The 15,240-nt window shown below is 41.9% G+C and overlaps 1 protein-coding gene across 16 annotated transcripts in view; it reads right to left on the bottom strand.

Annotated features, from left to right (window-relative positions):
- The window catches only part of fbrsl1 (fibrosin-like 1), an 843,225-nt gene that overhangs the window by 346,798 nt on the left and 481,187 nt on the right, over window positions 1-15,240 (bottom strand). For 12 of the 16 annotated variants that reach the window (XM_086011930.1, XM_086011933.1, XM_086011931.1 and 9 more), the window contains 2 exons: window positions 12,827-12,907; window positions 9,776-9,811 (listed from right to left, as the gene is read on the bottom strand). In XM_086011930.1, coding sequence (XP_085868056.1) covers window positions 9,776-9,811; window positions 12,827-12,907 — 117 coding nt within the window. The remainder of the gene's footprint in view (window positions 1-9,775; window positions 9,812-12,826; window positions 12,908-15,240) is intronic. The other 4 variants (XM_086011937.1, XM_086011938.1, XM_086011940.1 and 1 more) reach the window with 1 other exon arrangement.

Raw genomic sequence — 15,240 nt, 5'->3', positions numbered from 1 at the left:
CATTCCTTTGCATCCAAATTCCCCCTTTACTAGGCCCCAATTGCACCACGTACCTTTCATCTCTCTCTGACGTAATGTTCTGGAAGCCAAGCTGACACCAGAAAGCCATGTCTGTCCATCCAGTGGTCCTGCAAACCAATACAGAGCTCCGCTGTGCCATCCCATGACATACAAACTTGAAATAAATGTTTGTGGACTAAATAAATAGCCCATCTACAAATGTTTTCTGTATTTATCAAGGGGCGGGGAATCACTAATGTAGCATGGGTCCATTTGCTTTTCATCTTGTATTGACGATTAAGCATTTCCAGGTCTGACAGAACACAACAACATCTTTAACATAGTAAAACGTCCCAAGGCGCTTCACATGAGTATAAGACAAAAATGTTGACACCAAGCCACATAAGGAGAAATTAGGAGAGATGAACAAAAGCTTGGTCAAAGAGATAATTTTTAAGGAGTGTCTTAAAGGAGGAAAGAGAGGTGGAGAGGTTTAGGCAGGGAATTTCAGAGCTTAGGGCCTTGGCAGCTAAAGGTACGGCCACCAATGGTTGAGCGATTATAATCAGGGATGCTCAAGAGGGCAGAATTAGAGGAGCGCAGATATCTCTGGGGTTGTGGGGCTGGAGGAAATTACAGAGATAGGGAGGGGTGAGGCCATGGAGGGATTTCAAAACAAGGATGAGAATTTTGAAAAACAGCATGTTACAGAGTAAACTTCTCTGTGCACAGTATCTTTCTATTCTGACTGTATTTCTACACAAATATTATAATCCAACTAAAATAACATAACCTCTAGTAGTTGTGCACTAATCTCCCACACTAAGGGTCTGAACTCAGAATAATCTGAACTCTCTTGTCCAAGTTTGGTGAGGTTTGTTGTAGCCAGCTTATTAGACAGCGGTACCAGTTACGGTGGCTTTACCTTATGTCAGTGACATTGACTGCAGCTGCACAGTTTCTGTGCCATCAATGGCGCTTGCTAAAATGAATGAGCCAACCTCCAAACGGCTAAGGGCAGCACACCACCCACATTTTCATCAAAGCAGCTGTCCACTAAACGTGTTGAGCAGCTGTATGTGCAGAAGAACTGGTCTCTATCCTCTCAAACAGTCTCCAACCAGCATAGAGACCACCCGTGGCAGACTGAAATATTAACACAAATGCAGGGAGTTGATTTTGGCATTGCCCTGCAAAGGCCTAAACTACCCTGAGCTCTAAGGTAAAAAGGCCTTTAGAAACAAAGTAACTTAGTGTTGTGACCAGTAAAGCATGATGATAAATGAGTGTCTCTTTAATACGATGTTCACTTGAGCTGCAGATGTAGCAGTACAATTCTGAATGTTGTCCTTTGAAGCTTGGCTGGTGTTTAGAGTGGGTATGGTGGGATGTACAGCATTAGCATGAAGTATTGGTGGCGATAGGTCTGTCACTGGTGGAGGTGTGAGCATTGAGGTGATGGATTAGTATCATTGGACAAAAAGCATATTCAGATCACTTCTGCAAAGCATGTGTGTGTTGGCATAAGTGCAATTTTTTAATACTGTAATAACAACAGAAAATGCTGGAAAAACTCAGCAGATCAGGCAACATCCGTGGAGAGAAATTTGAGTTGACGTTTCGGGTTGGACCCTTCTTCAAAACTGGAAAGAAAAGAAACTACATCGGAGGCAGGGCTGCGATCGGACAAAAGAATAAAAGAACCAAAAGAAGTAAAAGAGATTAGAAGCTAGACGAGATGGTAATAGGCTGGGATTAGGTGTAAAGTGTACTGGCAGGGCAGGGCAAAAGGTAGCTGCCAGGTGTGAGACTGGAACAAAGATTGTTCCACATAGCCCACGTTTCAGCCTGTTCTTGCCCCACAGAACCCATCTCTTCCCATCCCGACTCCATCTTTTCTCCCCTTGTCCAGTCTCTTCCCACCTACATCCGCGACTCTTCGGACGCCCTCCGCCACTTCAACAGTTTCCAGTTTCCTGGCCCCAACCGCCCCCCCTCCACCATGGACGTACAATCCCTCTACACCTCCATCCCCCACCAGGATGGCCCGAGGGTAATACTGTATTGGTCCTAACATACTAAATAAAGTTAGTGACAAAATTAAATCTACCTTGAAAGGAAGGACCGTAAAAGTCTGGCTCACCCACAAAATGGCACTTAGGATAGCTACGAAGAAACACGCAGCACCTGGCTTTCCCACCCGCCTGGCCCTCTTGGAAAGAAGAACTGTGTTACAAAGTGTAGAGTATAAAAGGCACTGCTTGAATCTAGCCAGACAGGAAGAGTTCCCCCACCCCTGCAAAAATCCTCTCTGCTGGTTGTATATAAAAATATAAGTGTGGAGTAAACAGTATTAAAAGAAAGTATAAAGATTTGGAAATCTATTATTGTTATTATTATTACTATATATTTGTATAAGGGAAATCCAGACATTAGTACAACTCCAGTTCACAGTGGCTTTATATAGTTCTGGTGCCAGACAAGCCATGCACTAAGAAAGTAGTTACTAATTGGAATGGAGCCTAAATTATGTTTTTGGAACCACTTATCTTGTGACATAAAAACCAGAAATAGCATGCAAAAAGCTGAAGAACCATAAACATGCTGATCTGTAACAATAACATGTTCCTGTTCATTTGTCAACTGCAAGGATTAAACCATCAAGAGAGCATTAGGAGCACAAGTCAAAGAATACTAGAGCAGGCCATTATTACACCAAATGTAGCCTGAACTGCCCCATCAGTAGGATATACGCTACATCAGTACTATCTGCATGGAACAATTTAGCTGAATTGAAAGGGATATGGACATTGTCTGTGGCGGTCTGTGTGATAATATGTAAATCTGTCAAATCTAATCAGATGCTATGACTTTCAGTGACAATCCTGCCAGTTACCATTAACACAGCAATGACCTTGTCACCAGCGAATGAAGCTTTAAAACAGAATCGCATTAAGTCTGATTATTAATAATAAACTACACAAAAAAAATAGAAAAAGTAACAATATTGGAGCATAATGAACAGCAGTTACAGAAGAGATAATGATTTGGAAATTTGGTACTTTGATCTCCAGACGGTGTGAGACGTCCCCTCTCCTAATCCTTTCCAAGCACTATACTGCACTGATGCAGAGATAGGTTTTTTGTAACAACAGAAAATGCTGGAAAAACTCAGCAGGTCAGGCAACATCCGTGGAGAGAAATTTGAAAAAGGGTTTCGACCCGAAACGTCAACTCAAATTTCTCTCCACGGATGTTGCCTGACCTGCTGAGTTTTTCCAGCATTCTCTGTTGTGATTTCGGATTTCCAGCATCTGCAGTATTTTGCTATCGATAGGTTTTTTATGCCTGAATTCCCCCAGTTAATATTCCTAAACTGCTAATAAGCATTTATTTTTGTTGGGCGCATTATATCCTTCAACTCTCTTTCTTCACCCACTTTTCTTTCCTCTGTTCCCAAGACATGCAGCTGCAATTAAAAGGGTGGGTGGCGGATTTGCACTCAGGCCTCTATGAACTGTATGCTAAACCCAGGTTTTCACGGGTCTCCAAGTCTGGCACCGGGAGACAGGGGCTGGATTTAGTGTAAATGTCGGGATCCAGTCTCCCAGTTTCAGAGCTAAAAAACACAAGGAAATCAGCTAATGCAATGGGATTATTTTTTATAACAAATGCAGAGTTTACCATTAAGTTACTTCACATGGGATCCTGTATGAATTGCTCTCAACAACAACTTGCATTTATGTAGCGCCCATAACATAGTAAAACATCATGAGGCACTTCACAGGAGCGTAATCAGAAAAAAAAATTGATACGGAGCCAAAGAAGGAGCCATTATGACAGGTGATTGAATGCTTGGTCAAAGAGGTCGGCTTTAAGGAGCGTCTTAAAAGGAAGAGAGGCGGAGTAGTTTAGGAAGGAATTCCAGAACTTAGGGCCCAGACGGCTGAAGGATGGCCACCAAATGGGGCGAAGGATGGCCACCAAATGGGGCGAAGGAACCCTGGGATGCACAAGAGGCCAGAATTGAAGAAACGTAACGTTCACGGGGGGTTGTAGGGCTGGAGGAGGTTACAGAGATGGGGAGGGGCGAGGCCAAGGAAAGAATTGAATATGAGGATGAAAGTCAAGGGAGCTCGTGGTGTTGTTCCTTTTTTTGATTTACCGAAATCACAGAATCACAGAAACCCCACAGTGCAGATAGAGGCCATTTCGTCCCATCGAGCCTGCACCGACACATATCCCACCCGATCCCCGTAACCCCTACACCAACACATATCCCACCCTATCCCCGTAACCCCACATATTTTAATCCCCCTAACACTAAGGGTCAATTTAGCATAGCCAATCAACCTAACCCGCACATCTTTGGACTGTGGGAGGAAACCGGAGCACCCGGAGAAAACCCACGCAAACACGGGGAGAATGTGCAAACTCCACACAGACAGTCACCCGAGGCCGGATTTGAACCCGGGTCCCTGGCGCTGTGAGGCAACAGTGCTAGCCACTATGCCACCGTGAAATATCTTGCAATGCATCTCATCTTGGTGACCTCATTTTTATTTTAATTCTTCTCGCCTGGTTCCTTCCTTCCTTTCCTAAATTTGTTCAATTTTTCCTAGGATACTGCTGCATAGCCCGAGGCAGCTTTCCATTAGCTTGCTCATGTGGGAGCCTAGCTAGCCAGTGCCTGCGGGATATTTGACAGCTGATCCTCTCCTAGCCCAAAGTCCACACACGTGAACTTTCCAGCAGGCGTCACTGAACAGGAGTCGGTGGCAGAAACCTAGCCACATCTTCCCCCTCCTTAGCCCAGGTGCGTTGAGGCTAACTGTTATACCTTGGGTGGCCAAACTTCCAGGATTGTCCTGGAGTCTCCAGGAATTAAAGGTGAATCTCCTGGATAGTGCTACAAGCAACATCACAGGGGCATTAAAAATAGCGTTTTTCTCATTTTCTTTGAACACTTTCATTTATTAGCTATTAAAATATTGGAGATGGGGGGAAAAAAGGCTGTTTGACTGGGTGAGGCAGTTGGAACTGGGAGGTCATATGGTGAGACCACCAGCAATACATCCAACCAGAGTTGAACACCCTATTTATGCCCCAGTTACTGCCCAGGCTGAAGTCGACTATCTCAGCACAGACTGAAGATTAATCTGAAATATTAACGAATACAGACCTCCAGTTAAATGTTAAAACACCGGTATCTGCTTAAGAGCTGATGGCTTCAGCTTCCACACATGGTTTCACTTATCACCGCCAAGAGCTCTCAAAATTCAGCAGACACTAAGGTTTTTGTTGGGAGTCAAAGAGCACAATTATTTTACATTGTTCAGTAAATTTTCTTCTGTTAGGATTGATTTTCTATCGCCTCTCATTCCCCTCAACGTTTGTAAAGCTACTTTTTCTATCAATGTGTAGTGCTGAGATCTTCCCCCCACCCCCCAATGTTGATAAGGTTTTATCTCTTTTGACATGACATTGATTTACAGATTCTGCCTCGTCTGATCACATCACCCTCACAGCAAGCATTCCCCTACCTTTGCTTGAAAGTTTGCATGTGTGCGCATTTACAGAGCGTAGTTAAATCACCAGACAAGGCTGCGTCTCTCAGCAAGCTCCATAAGAACAATGGAAGGGAAACCTGCAGTTGCAGGACCGGCTGCATTAGTCATACATGAAATGCAGGTAATGCTGATGTGGTGGTAACTGTCAAGTGGGAATAATTTGTTACCGGAGGAGAGGACCTTGGAGATTTTATAAAGCTCATGGGTGCTATAAAAACAGAAGTCTAACACATTTATTTATACACTAAGGGGAGAAGCAGAACCATGCCGCATGTTTAATGCTATATTTTTCACACTATCATAATATGATTTTAGGAAACATTGACCCGTATTTTCCAACCCCCACGGGTGTGTACGCACACGTAGGGGCCTCGTAAGTGCCGGTTTCAGGCATGCGCTGAAAACTGGCACTTCCGTCTCTTGACAGATCATCCGCCTGCCCTGGAGAAGGGCCTCTGTGGGTGGAGAGTTCCGCTTTCTGCAGAACCTCCGCCCGCTGAAAACCTTTAAAAATCTTACGTCTGGTAAAAGCAAGTGTAAGGCCTGCTTTTACCAGCATAAGAGTTTAAAAAAGTAAAACAAAATTCCACTCATTTATAATTTTAAAATACTTAAAAAAAAAAAAAGTTTTTAGCCCCGTAAAAAAAAAAAAAATTTGTTTAAAATATTTAATTTAATGTAATTTTAATGAATTTTAAATATGTGATTTCAAAAAAATTTTATTTATTGTTTTAGTGTGTTTTTTGAGTGATCCTGATTCATACTTGTGACAGGTCTAAGCGGAGAGACCAGTCAAAAGTGTGAAGGGGGATTCCTTTCCCCAAGGCCCACGTGATCCCAGGGACGCTTGCGAACCGCCTGCGCCCCTGGGATACCGGGGCCTCTGCGCGCGCGGACCCAGAGAGGCCCAGGATTGGAAGTGTCGGGACCTACGGAGCCAGCAGGTATGTTTGTAGATTTTTCCAGATCGGAGGCACTCGCATGCAGGAAGCCTCTGATCGGATAATCCGGCCCATAATAATGCACTCAATTCCACTCAAGTGCATACCACACTATGAATACTTCTGCTGAAGGAAATGGTAGCTATCGGTGGGAAGTACTAATCTTATTTTCTCCTTCCCGGCCTCCTCTCCCCACCTCCACCACCCCATAAATCATCTATGACCGAAAGGTCAGGCAACCTGCTCTCAAACTTACAGTGCTGCTCTTCAGACTGGCACTAGGAGGTTCAGGGTGGCACTTTGGTGGTGATAACTGATCCTTTCATTTTCCCTCCCCTTCAGGAAGGGATTGGGACGTCAGTGCACAACTGCTCAGTGCAATTGAGATCAGGAATTCAGCGCAATGGAGAAACTGAACTTGTATCCTTCCACACTACAAGCTGGTTCTTCCCACCACTGCATGACAGGCATTTGGGGGAGAAATAGTTTTCAACATTGTTCAGCAGTTCCAAGTTCAATGTTATGGGCAATTTATCTCATTTACCAATCCCTGTTGTTGACCCCAAATGTAATTTTTTAAGAGCTAACAAGACCCAGTGACATCACCAAGTACGTCAATGTGTGGGAGCATGGAGTTTGCTGCCATTAGGCCTTTTGAGAGGTCATGATGTACACTGGCTGTTATTCACTGATTAGCATAAAACACATCCACGGTGTTGACAAAAATGATAGCCCTGCAGAAGCCTATAGAATTGAAAACTGTGAAGAACACCACAATTTTAGGCTAACACACTCCGACAACCCTCTGTGGATCAGGTAGCCATGGGTTAGCTACATGGGAAATGAAACTTTTTTCTGAAAGTGTAGTCTGCCGAAAGCCTTTCTGATCACAGTTATCTCTCCTTAAGAGAAAGTTAAGATCACTTCCTGTATCCAATCCTATTAATTGAATATGCTCAGCTATAAAATCCAGTAAGGTGAGCGTGTCATGCACAGATTACACCTTTTTGATGTCTCAGTCACCAAAGCGATGTGTTACACAACTGCCATCAATTGTACAAACAGCAGCAAAATGGAACAATATGAAAACAATTTTTTGGGAAAATATTCCACTGCAATTAAAAGTTTGCAAGACATGTTACAACAGTACCTGTACATTTTAAACCTCTAACGGGCTGTGAATCTCTGATGAATGAATACAATATTGAGGCAAACAAGTTCTTCACTCAATTGTAATTGCATCCCCAGAACCATGAAATCAAGCTTCCTGCAAGTGGAGTTTTCATTGGTTACTGGAGTTTCTAATCCTTTCTTATTTTTCTCTGTGTGGATGGAAGAGTTAGAAATCACACAGGTAGACTGGACCAGCTGATGATCCTGACCATGTAATAATTTCATACTAGGTTCAACTGCGAGCAATGGAAAGAGTGAATTAAATGGGGCTGGGGCGGTGTTTTGGACTTTTAAAGATTATGAACACATTACAGAAATAACATATTTGAAAAAGAATGTTGCAGAAATGTAAGTCTTTATGTTGTGCGATTGAGTGACAATTATGAACGTCAGGTGAACCCAAGCAAAGGATCTGCAGGAAGAATGACAGACTTGAGCCCTAGTTTAGGCTGTTAATCATCCAGTCATTTCTCACTTCACCAAGTAAGTAGTGCCGGGTCCACTGTTGGTGATATATCAGCATCTCACAGCAATACATCAGATATTCCGACACACCATGGTTTATGTAGAATGAGAAAACAACAGACACGCCAGAGGTTTTAACCCCATCATAAGCCAATTACAATTCAACAATAACTGCCAATAATATCCAGGGTTCAGATTGCCTCAGTGATGTTCCTGTGTCATTTTGTGGATTTTTGGTGATTTTTAAATGCAGCTGAAACACACCCATTAACATCACATCTTGAAAATATCAACTTTTATCAACCACTGAAAAATAAACATTACAGAAATAATTCTGAAATACAAGCAGCCTTGCCTCTACTGAGTCCCAACTTGTTAAGCAAGGGTTGCAAGCAAGGAGGCCTCTGCTTCATTCCATGGATGTAGCTAACTCATCACCAATGTTCCCGCTAAGGTGGCCGTGCAGTAATCTGAAAGGTCCCGCGCAGGCTGCTCACCGGCTTTTATATTGTAAATACCGCACATGCGCAGAAATTTAAAGGGACCACGCATTGAAAGAAACAGGCCGTGCAGAACAAAGCGCAGCTTACAGGAACATTGCCCATCACCCATAATCTTAAGTGAAAATCTCTCATTAACTCTGGTCTAATTAGGTGGTTTTTATTCACATTATGGATGATGGGATACCCCTACTTCCCAGCATTAGCAGTTGACTGGCCTGGGGACCAGCAAAGAGGCACAATCAGAGAGTATTGTTTATTTGTATACAAATGAGATTTGCATGCATTACAAAAAGCAAAAAGGTATTACAGGTGATGTAGCTGCTTTAGAAATTCAAGAAAACTGCTGTGACATTGGCCATCCTTTAAATGGTCATTGTTGGCTGGCACCAAGAAAAGAAAATGACCAGAAAAGCTGCTGGATTGCAATAAAAACCTAACTGGTTCACCTTCAGGAAAGGGAACTTGCCACCCAGTACCCAGTTTGGCCTATATGTGACTCCAGTCCCGCACTATGTGGTCGACTCTAAATGCCGCTCTGGTGACCTAGCAACAAAAAGGTCTCCCTGCCACCTTCTCACAATAACTAGGGATGAGGAAATAAGTGGGCCCTTGCCAGAAACGCCCACATCCCGAAAACAAAAACAAAAAACAAAAAAAAAATTCAGGACCCATGAGCCAGCGCCCATTGTTTATGCTGTTAAATCTGGTTTCCTTGGATCGGCAGTGGCCTTGTTCACCCAATTTTACTGGGGTCTACAAAGCTCCTGGAATCAAAATTAAAAGATCAATACAAAAGGCCCACAAGGTACAAATGGCTGAATGTTAAACATATGTTAGGCTGGGAAAAGGATTGAGGAGAGCAATTAAAATATGCTGAGGACGCCTAAACCCAGCCTTTTCTTTTCATGATTGTAGGACTTCCATAAACCAAGTAGGAACGAACATTACCTTTATCATGAATGTAATGAAATCCCATGCTAGAAGCCCATTTCTGCAATTTATTACTTTGTGTAAGTGGCTGCGTGTGCATGTATACGCTGAAATACACGTAATTAGCTCTGAAACAGAGCACCGATACCCAAGAGAATTGCTGTATAATATTCAAAGATTTGCAATGACTTACAGAATATCCTCGTCCTGAAAACGAATGAGCAGAACTCTGTAGGGAAAAGAGAGGGGGAAAATGCATTAGATTTTGCACTGAACTTCTATGATATTTTTTAACACCCAGTAACAGGCCTCCAGTATAGTAGTGGAGGTAATGATGCACATTTTCTGGCAATTGAACTATTGCCAACCATGCTTTACTTGTTAATGGACTTGGTTGCATACTTGATCACTATATTGTTCCACATTTTTGTCAGGTGTATCAGTTTTTGGGTGCCCCAGTTATCATTTTGACTAAACTGACTTCAATATTTTTAAAAAAAGGGTTACACTGCTGAGATATATGGAACTAAGAGTTCAACCAAAGAGACGCTGACTGACCCTTTTATAACTATTTGATTAATAACCATAGGTCTTAATGTGTGTTGGATTCTTTCTATATTGGAATTTATTGTGCATTTTACACGTTCTAATTTATAGTTTCCAACAGTACTGCTTAGCCCATTTTCATCTGATAATTTGCCATATATATGCTCACTGTAAACAGATATGGCAAATCTGAGCAGAGATATCTGAAATGGAAAGGAATTGCACATTTCTTAAAACAAACCCTTTTCTGGCTTAGTGAGTAAGTGCACTAGGTGGTGCATTACTGAGCCACACAGGCCAGAAGGTCCCAGGTTCAATTCCTGGCCTGTGCCAAGCAATGGGTGCGTGGCCCATTCAAGATTCCACACATGCGCGGTTTTTCCATTTAAAAGCCGGTGAGCCGGCTGCGTGGGAGCTCCACAGCGCTGCGTGGCCGCGTAGTTTAAAGGGAACATTACGCCAAGTTAGCTGCAGCTACAGTGCTGGAGTGTTAACTCAGTGCTCCATATTCGTGAAGTGGGGGTGGGTGGAGGAACACAGGTTCCCATTCTTAACTGTATTCCAACTATTTCTGCAAAGCCAGAGTGTGGATCTGGGTGAGGAGGATTGAGCTCAGGTGTGATGCCCACCATGGTCAATACTCACTATCTAGACCACTTTGGAGAGGTACCAGTGCCTGTGGAACCTCACACCAGCATCTTCAGGTGAGGAGGGGACAAAATTAGGGATAAACCAAACAAATATTTTCTGTGGCAGCATGATATCTCTTCACATACCTTCCAATCAGAATATAATGGAATGTGTGGCAATTAAAACTTGAATGTTGGCAAATATGTAATATACAGGGTAAGTGCACTGGCAAATTACAAAATAGTGGCATTGCATCCCTATATTTCCACTACCATGATCTTTCTATCACAACTCACTAGTGTAAAGCACACATGCCGTCTTAAATCCAACAGATATCAGCCAAGAGTGACCATCTGTTTGATGATAAACTGTGATACGAATTACTGCGAACGACATAAAAGCAGCAGAGTAGTTGCTGAAGAAACATTTTCTATCATAAGACAGGCACTAATCATTGGCTCTTTAGCAAACATGTGGTAGCTGAAAGAGTATTCAGCTATGAAATTAATAATCGACCAGTGCTGTAATCAGAATTTAATCAAATATTCCAATAATCGGTGTACCTCCACTTCAGTCAGGTTTCTGAGCTAGCCAGCCATACTTGCTTCATCAGCCCCAATCAGCTAGTCTTCATCACAGAAATTGTGCTATTTCCTATTTCAATCAAAAGCTCAGAAGGCATTCTACACCTGCCAGCCTTTCTGCTGTGCTAATAATTGCCAATTTGCACATAGCTCTGGCTATATCACTCAATTTGGCCCTGGCTGCTGCACGCATACACCATGATTCATCAGCAACCCCCCCATGGCAATTAGAGCCAATGTCTCGACTAACTGGAGCACCCATTCTAGAGGCTCAGCAGACAATTACCAGTCTATTTTCCCATCTCACCCAGAAAAATATGAGAACGCGTAACAATGGCATTCAGTGCCTCTGAAATGTTACCCTTGAGGGAATGAATATTTCAAATTATCACAGCTTTACAACCACATTCAAATTTCAGCATTTCAGCATTTGGAAGGATACAGGGCTCATTTAAATGATAATGAAGGAGATCCGTTCAATTTACTAAAAAACGGCAAGTTCTTAAGCTGACGGGTCAAGAAACAGCAAAAACCCTTTTAACCATTGTGCATGGCTCTATATAGAACGCTAGAGCGACACGAACATCAAAGGGATTAGTATGACAAATAAAAGAGAAGGCAAAAACGCTCCCTGCTTCCCTTGGGTCAAAACAACAAAATACGAATGTCACTTATCAGACTCTTAATATGCTGCTAAGTTCCAATTACCCCACAGTGAAAGAAATGATAAGAAAATCTCATTTTGGGAGCACACACTGTTGGTTTTGTGCACGGATATTGGGGCTTGAAAGCCGTACAAAGCATGCGACAAAGCAATCACAGAGCCCAAACAGAGCCACCTTTCATTAGTAAAGAAAAGCTTGCTCGTCAACTAACACTAAGGGGGAAAATAAATTAAGATGCCATTTCCCCTCTCCCCTCCAGAGTACATTGCTGCGTCTTTGCTTTCCTCGTGTGGAAAAAAACTTTTTTTTTTTTTTTTAAAGAATATCCAAGGCAGTTTTTAGAAATATCTTCAGATTGCTTATTTTTGTTAGGCTGGAATTAGCCATGGTCCCAGAAATAGACTTAACGCCTCCCCTCCCTCAAGCGAGAATATTACATAAAATATGCAAGATAGTCACAAGGACCTTTTTGACAGCATTGGTGGATGGCCTAACAGCTTCTAATATACGGCCTTAAGGAAGCAACTCAAATTTTCTGCTACATTTATTTCAACTTTTCCCCAGTCACAGATAGCACAGGAACAAAGATCAACATCTAGTCAAAAATAATGATTCAACCTTTCGGACAAAATATTTATTTGGCAGCTTTTCAATATACGTTTGTAATACACTGTAGCTTTTTCAATCTGATTTATGCTGTGTATTTCTAATGATGGTGTTGCACATGCTAAAAAAAAAACCTTGAAACATGCTACAATATCCTCCAAAGGTTAAATGGCCTACACATTTAGAAAAACACAAATAAAAAAGGATATTCACTTGTTTGGTTGGAGGATTAACCCTTTGAGTACTGAAGGCCTTTTCAACTTTCGAAATTCGCACATCTTTTGTAAATGACATCTGAAAATATTATAAAGTAGAATTAGAAGTACGTACAGACCTACATAACATTGCTAACTCATAGTATTCTAGGAATTATACAGCAAAAATTGTAATCTGGTTATATTTTGGTTTTGGTGCAGGAATGCAAAGGTGTCCTTTAGAGTTAAATGCTTTTGCAGGAATGAATTCAATAATTTGTGGGGACATGCACAAAGTGGTTCTTTGGTGTGCATGTTAAATTTAACACAATCTGACTGGGACTGGTGTAAGCTTTAAGAGAAATAATAAATGAAGGTTCAATATGCAGCTTGAACACGTTTTCCAATCTGTGAACATGAGCTACTTTTATGTCAGCTTTCTTTAAATTCGGATTCTGGGAGAATGGGCTCTTGAAAGCTGGCTCACAACGTTTACGGCACTAAATCTGGCACCCTTATCCTGGCAACATGATAACCTGGCTCTACAAGTCTACCACAGGGGTATTAATGCCAGATTTAGTAGTGTAATCGCCAGAACCTGGCTTACAAAAAGCAGTCTCCCGGAATCCTAAACAGCACCAATGTGAAAGCAGCTATAAAATTTTGCTTCCAAAAAGGTACCAGAAACATAAATCCACCAGTCACACCGTAAATATTTTCTGCACACAACTGTGGTATTCAGGTGGGCAGAACACGTCCTTGTAAAGAAGGCTCTCATCTGGAAAGGAGGAAAAAGATGATGACAGAGTAAAATGGCCAGTGAAGGATTGTTGAATAGTAACAGGGGCCATCTCACAACATAGCTGTTGTGTCTTGTGTCAGTTCAGCGCTGAGAAAGGTAGAAACTAACAAAGCCTGCACCTGCCCCAGTTGAAGGGGAGACGGGGGCGGGGTGTAGACTAACAGTTCATAAGGGAAGGAGAAAAATAAAAACAAACACAGGGAACTGGCAGGATGTACTATGAACAAATGCTTACCTCCTAATCAAGTAACAGGTTCAAGTTGCAGGACTCTCTGTCACAAGAATCCCTCCACCCTGGTTCAATTTATTCTACTCTCTGTACAAAGCATTCCATCTGGAGGATTTTTTTGAGATAAGGGGAATGACACCAACTCTCTCCCTCTGCTTGAATTAGGCCTCCTTTGGACAATAACTGAACAGTACCAATAGTGGTCATGACTATATTTCCAAACTGGCTAGAGGTAGAGGGGAGAGAGGAAGGTACATGGAAATGGGTAGCCTGTACCAAGAGGAGAAAGACCTAACTGGGATAGCAGGAGTGCAAATATTTCAGAAGAACAGAAACAAAGAAAAAATGTAATTGCACATATTGTTGTATAGATCATGCAAAATCACTATAAAAAGCACGACATGAAAGCAAGAGAACAGGCCTTGCACAAAGCAGGGACTTACGAAAGGGCAGAGAACCCTTGCATCAATTGCACTCATTTACAGCTCCAGCGATTTAGGTCTCTCACCGAGTAAAACAATGTGGTAACAGACAATATTTGATCAAATAAAAATAATGTTTTTAAACAATCAATAAATTTGGTTCTTACATTAAAAATAGTTGCATCCCAATTATAAGCAGAGTAATACAGAGGGCAGGTTTGTCCTAATCTGATGGAGAAGTATATTTTCCCTCAATTAACACAAGGTGTTCATTTTCCATTAGTATCAATTGTACGTTATCACCCTGAATGCTTCACTTTATGGTGCCAAAGGTTCTGGGCTTCAGGAAGTGCCTGGTAACATATATTCAAAATATGTATAAAGATTGCTGTGTGCAAATAGAAAGTGATGCTTCTGTGAATACACTGGAAGGGATTTTTATCATTTGTATTTATATTTTGGGGAACTGTACTAATGGTAGCCAACAAAACCCAAACTTGTTACAAAGCATTTGTGGGGCATCAGCTGTTGTAAGGAAACAGTTACAGGAAGATCCTTCACTGACACCCAAAACAAGTTTTAAACTTTTTTCTGGCCTTTATTAAGCACGCATGCAAATATAAAGCTTAAATATTGGACAATTTATACTGGAGTTTATGCTCAGTTATGTCCTCCGCACTTCGCAAAGTAGCTGCTGTCAGAGAAATGGAAGAAGAGAGAACTTGTGGTAAGTCTCAGTTTTTTAAATCTCTTTACAGTAAGGGCCCCTTTACAGCGTTGCTGCAACAACAGGCTAACTTTCATGGAAGCACCGTAAAGCAAATGAGGCATGAAGACCTAAAGAGGGGGATTTTGCTGGCACTCTGAAAGAAACAGCATATAATTCATTTTCTACAGCAAATGAAGGTAAGTGAAGAATTCTCTACAGCAACAGTAGCTGCAGTCAGGAATGCTTCATAAAACAGTTCTCCAATATAAAC

This window comes from Somniosus microcephalus, chromosome 19 (genome assembly GCF_052327205.1).
Source record: "Somniosus microcephalus isolate GS21.2 chromosome 19, FLI_Smic_1.0, whole genome shotgun sequence".
NCBI lineage: Eukaryota > Metazoa > Chordata > Chondrichthyes > Squaliformes > Somniosidae > Somniosus > Somniosus microcephalus.
The sequence above is the reverse complement of the archived record's forward strand: the minus strand, read 5'-3'. Positions and strand labels throughout refer to the sequence as shown.